Source organism: Beta vulgaris, chromosome 1, assembly GCF_026745355.1.
Source record: "Beta vulgaris subsp. vulgaris cultivar EL10 chromosome 1, EL10.2, whole genome shotgun sequence".
NCBI classification, from domain to species: domain Eukaryota; kingdom Viridiplantae; phylum Streptophyta; class Magnoliopsida; order Caryophyllales; family Amaranthaceae; genus Beta; species Beta vulgaris.
The window spans coordinates 37,104,300-37,110,152 of record NC_079202.1 but is presented as its reverse complement, the minus strand read 5'-3'; the positions used below and the strand labels follow the sequence as shown (position 1 = coordinate 37,110,152).

Genomic DNA, 5,853 nt, shown 5'->3' with positions numbered 1-5,853 from the left:
TCCCCCCTTCCCTTATATAATAGAGATTATTAATCGATACGGTTTGACTTTGTGCACTATCTACATAATCTACTTTGACCATATTTTTGAGATTAATAATATATAAGATAAATGTTAGTATTTTATTGGATTTGTCTCAATGTGTATCTCTATTCTATATGGGAAGAGGGGTATGACACCAAAATATTAGAAATCTCATTTTACCCTCATAACATCCCTATTCTAACTACTTACTTTAATGAAAAAATAAAAAATAAAACTACCTAATTAATTTAAAAAATAAAAAAATATTACAAAAAGAAAACCATCAACAATTCAAATATTCCTAATTTATTAGAAATAATTAATAATTAATTTAATTTTCTTCATCTCCTAAAAGAAATTAATTTTCTACGTATCTTCGCACGCATCGCGTGCATATAAAAACTAGTTTTCAATATATCAACTATCTGATTACTTTTGTTATTAGAAAATCAAGAATATTAATAGTTAAAGTTATACATTGTCATATATAAAAAGTCAAATTATATCAACTAATATAAGATGAATAAAGTATTATATTAAAATGATGAACATTTAACTTTTTTTAAAACATTTATAATCACATTTTTTAAAAATTTAGAACAAAAATTAGTTATAACTAGCCATCAATCACTCCAATATACGAGTACTCCCAAGAGTCTCCACCAACATACAAATAAAACATTTTGATTGCCCCCGAAAATAAAAAACAATTGATGAAAAGAAAAGAAAAGAAAATATAGAAAGGAGTAGGTACTAATAAACACCAAATTCAGCCTTGCTTTATGATTAACCCGTGAGTTGGATTTAATAACGTTTGGAATCCGGTTTTCAGATAGAGCAAAACTCACTTTTCTAGAGAGAGAAAGAGAGAGAGTGTGTCTTCTCTGTGTCTGTGTCTGTCTGTGTTTGTGTGTGTGTGAGGGTGATAGAGGAAAAGGGGTCAGAGAGAGAAACCGTGTTGCAAAGCCAAAGGATCTCAAATCTCAACAACAGCAACAAAACCAGCAGCAACACCAGCAACACCAACTGTTTTTAAAGGTATACCATCTTCATCATTTTCTATTTGCAGAAAAACCCTCTTCAGATTTCTGTAATTTTCATCATTTTCAGCTTAGATCTGTCTAATTTGTTCTTCTAAAAGCTCTCATTTTCTGGGTTTGATCCATTTTAGTTAAAAAGTTACCCATTTTCAACTGAATTTTTGCCTTTTCTCACTTTTGTATTTTTTTTTGTCTTCATTTCTGCAATTTAAGATATGGAGCTTGTTGATCTTTAGTTTTCTTCATTTTTATCATATAATTTAGTTGACTTTCAAAGAATATGTAATATTGTAAATTTTATTTATTTTTGCCACTTTTTGAAGTTGGGATTTCCTTTGTTGTAGGTATTCAGCTCAAAGCTTGCATCTTCTGGCGTGTTCTTGAGGAAGTGGTTGTTGGTCATTTACTGGTAAGCTAATCCCACTTTTTTTTTTTTTGGTCTTTAAATGTAAAATTGGGTAGATAGATCTTATGGAAACTTCAATATGGAATCTTGTTATGATAAGATATGGGTTTGACTCATGAAGCAATGAGATTTGAGGATTTGTTTTAAAATTATTATGGTTTTGTTGTGCAATGATTTTGGTTCATTTATGGCAAAATGGCCTTTTATTTTTCTGGGTTTGTAACATGAACTTGAGTTGAGATGTCTTCTAATTGGTTTCATGAATTAGAGCTCCTTTGGAATCTTGTTCTAGTTAAAAGATTAGGTTTTTTTGGTTTGATTGATTGATGTAAATTGTTAGTATTAATTTTAAAAAGCTTTCAAAAGTTTTCTCCTTCTATTGTTGAAAAGCATAGAAAGTTGTTTCCTTTAAAAGTGCGGTATGTCATGCTTGCTCTCCTTCCAAGTCCATGTGAAGCTTTTCTTTTCCACAGAATCTGCTTTTCTTGCTTTGCTCTTTATTAATTTTCTCTCTTGCTAAGCTTTGGGGTTGGAATTTAATATTTTGAATGTGTTTTTTGCAGCTGTATGTGTGGCTAGTAGTCACTAGGTGAAGGATAAATTTATGCCACTTTGTTAAAGAAGAAGTAATTGAAGAGATTTATATTAAAGCACATGTCTTTCCGAAGTATAGTCCGTGATGTGAGGGACGGTTTTGGGAGCTTGTCTAGACGTAGTTTTGAAGTGAGGCTCTCTGGTCATATACGGGGAAAATCACATGGCTCAGTGCACGAGTTACATGACCCTCCTATTGTTATCCAGAATAGCAAATGGGCTAGCCTCCCGCCTGAGTTGCTACGAGATGTAATTAAGAGATTAGAGGCTAGTGAAAGTACATGGCCTGCTCGGAAGCATGTTGTTGCTTGTGCTGCTGTTTGCAGATCCTGGAGGGATATGTGCAAAGAAATTGTTAGGAGTCCGGAGTTGTCTGGAAAGCTAACCTTCCCCGTCTCATTAAAGCAGGTAGCGTGATGTTTCATATTTAAGAGTCTCTCTCTTGAAATTAATCTCTTGGGACGTGTATGCCATCCAATTATTGCTTGTACTATTGAGCTTGTTTTGAGTGAGAATCCTATTAAGAAATGTAACATCATGTTATATGTTCTGCAGCCTGGGCCACGAGATGGAGCCATTCAGTGCTTCATTAAACGAGATAAATCCAACTTAACGTACCACCTTTTCCTTTGTCTTAGCCCTGGTAAGCTGTTTCTAAGTTTTCCTTACTGATTTATGGCTCTCTGAGCTCTGTGTGTATGTCAAACTGTGGGTATTTGCAGCAACTCCTATATCTTTCATTCCTTTTTCTTTTATTAGAAGAAGAAAAGTGGTTGGTTGTGAGTTGTGACGTCATTTAAAAATAGTGTGAGTATAGGCAGAGAGACTTGTCTGACACTCTGACTCCTTGGTTAATTTATCTATTGCGGCTTGATGCTCTTTCTGCGGCATGCTCTTGCTTTTGGTATTTGTTTGGTTACTGTGTAACGCCTAGTTCAAGTCAGGTCAGATTTATGAACCTTTTGAAATATTATGTGTAAATTTGATGTCTTCTTATGTGGCCAAGCTAGTGTATTCAGGAGATCTGCAATTGTAATAAGTCTTCCCGTATTGTCTAGCTACCTTAATTTTAAGTTTTCTTTGAAGATGATGCATTTTGTCGTGTGTATATAAAGAACTTTATAGCTTTGATACATTGTGATCCTCATTTAGAATTCTTTCCTTCTGCTCGGTTTTGCAGCTTTACTGGTTGAGAATGGGAAGTTTCTTCTTTCTGCGAAGCGGACCAGGAGAACCACTTGTACAGAGTACGTCATCAGTATGGATGCAGATAACATATCGAGGTCCAGTAGCACTTACATAGGAAAATTAAGGTAATGGAGCCTTTCATGGACCTTTTGTTTTAATTAGTTTATGGTTTCGTTGAGAAACATGGTAGCTCCCTCTTGAAATGCAGTCCCTCCCTCTCCCCCCCCCCCCCCACCTTCAACTCTGCAAGGAATATTGTTCACTTGAAGATGTTTTAGAGCTTGGTTTCTTTGGTGCTATGATTATTTTGGTGCATATGCTGATTATTTTTTTTACTTTAAATATCTTTGATTGAGAGGAGCATAAATTCTACTGATAGGTGTAAAAGAAGAGTTGATTCTTTCTAACAAATTCTGATAGCTTACAAGAGTTACATCCTGCATGCCACCTAGTCGATCCTTTTGCTTTAAACAATGGCCATTTTTTGGTTAGTGGTTACCATTGTGACCTTATACCTGATTCTAATGTGTCATCACTCAATTTAGTCTCCTTATATTTGGATTTTGGTTGGTTTGGAGAATATAGACAAGGTGGGAAGGTATAAAGGTATATGTCACTCTAATGCACACTTTGCAGTGTCTGCCACTTTTGGATGTTAGCTATGAAGAATTTGTCTAAATAATATTGAGAACTACTCTACTCAATTTCTTATTCTTTGCTGCTATACGATTTCACATATACAAATGATTTTGATGGATTGATTCTATATAATTTGATGTTTTATCCTTATTTCAGGTCAAACTTCTTGGGAACCAAATTCATTATCTATGATACGCAGCCACCCCACAACAGCTCTCAGTCATCACCTCCAGGCCGTTCGAGCAGAAGGTTCTACTCCAAAAAAGTCTCCCCAAAAGTTCCTACAGGGAGTTACAATATCGCCCAGGTCACTTACGAGCTGAATGTTCTCGGTACGCGCGGACCACGCAGGATGCACTGCGTCATGCAGTCAATCCCTATTTCCTCGCTAGAGCCGGGTGGCAGTGTACCAGGGCAGCCTGAGCTTCTCCCCCGATGCCTTGAGGACTCTTTTCGGAGTATGTCTTTCTCTAAATCAATTGATACCTCCACCGAGTTCAGTAGCTCCCGGTTCTCCGACATTATGGGCCCGCGTGACGAAGAAGAAGAGGGCAAAGAGAAAGCCTTGGTTCTTAGGAATAAGGCCCCAAGATGGCACGAACAGTTGCAATGTTGGTGTCTTAATTTCCGGGGGAGGGTAACAGTAGCTTCAGTGAAGAACTTCCAACTTATAGCTGCAACACAACCGCCTCCTGCGGGGGCACCAACACCTTCACAGCCTGCCCCTTCAGATCATGATAAGATTATCCTTCAATTTGGGAAAGTTGGCAAGGACATGTTCACCATGGATTACCGGTACCCTCTCTCTGCATTTCAGGCTTTTGCGATCTGTTTGAGCAGCTTTGACACTAAATTGGCTTGTGAATAGTAGGAATTCAGTTGGTGGCAAAAATGAGCAAAAAAAAAAAAAAAAAAAAACAAGAAAACATGTCCAAAGAACATTTAGCAGATCATAATAACATGGGGTTTTCGTCATAGGTTCATTAGCGTTTGGGTGTTTAAAACAGTCATTTTGTATAACCTTCGATCGATTGGAAGTGCATAGAAGGTTGAAATAATCTTTGATAATGCATCTATTTGCATTCTCTTCTGTTGTAGCTGTATGTGCTTTCACCTGTTGATCGTTGGTCTCTGTTGTTGAATGTTGTTTCTATGATCTGTTGTAACAAATAGTGCCAGGAAACGATTCAAATATTTCTAGTTCATTGTACTTCATATTTTTTTCGGGCCAAATTTGTCATTTCTAGCACATGAAGTCAAAGATTGCTTGTGTTATCTTGTTTCATTATCACTCCATTTTAAAAAGTTAGTTATGTTGACTTTTTAGTCATACACTAATTCAATCCTAAATGTTTGACTAATATATAAAAATCAATTTTATCATATAAATGGTTGATTTATGTCAATGTACGTATTGAAAATTTATTTAGACTTTTTATTATTGGATGATCTAAAATACCACTCGTATAGAAAAAACTTGTAAGTGAAACTTTTGCAAGTAAATAAAAAGGTATTGATGTACATTATTATTCTTGTAATTAATAACCGTCCATAATTTTTTCTAGCACAGAGCCCTAATTTTATGAGACGGCCTGCATATGAAAATTGAATTAAGACTTTGGAGTGTGGATGTCAATGAATATAGCACTAATGTCTTTAAAAGGTGTTAGGTGTTATTGACTTGAATCATAACCTGGTTATATGGGTTGAATATAAGGGTTCAATCGTACTGTCCATGCCTAATTATTTGATGCTACTATACTTGTATTCGTTTACCCTATTTTTGTATTTTCTTGGAACCACTTGATAACTTTTTGGGACCATTTTTTTTATGGCAAGAAGAAAATTCCAAGCAGGTAATTATAGTCAACGGATTTTTTAGGTTTAAATTAGGTGGTGGGTGTTGATTTGGTCCTCTTTCATCCCGTGTATGGAGTGACATCTTTATGCAATTTGGTACAG

At 35.5% G+C, this 5,853-nt stretch overlaps 1 protein-coding gene across 1 annotated transcript; it reads left to right on the top strand.

The window, feature by feature from the left end:
- Positions 1-757: 757 nt before the first annotated feature.
- On the top strand, positions 758-5,162 carry LOC104895773 (tubby-like F-box protein 8). Its single transcript, XM_010682368.4, has 6 exons — positions 758-1,062; positions 1,409-1,473; positions 2,034-2,472; positions 2,620-2,707; positions 3,245-3,377; positions 4,048-5,162. The coding sequence occupies exons 3-6, from the start codon at positions 2,125-2,127 to the stop codon at positions 4,757-4,759; spliced, it is 1,281 nt and encodes a 426-aa protein (XP_010680670.1). The 5' UTR covers positions 758-1,062; positions 1,409-1,473; positions 2,034-2,124; the 3' UTR covers positions 4,760-5,162.
- Positions 5,163-5,853: the final 691 nt, after the last annotated feature.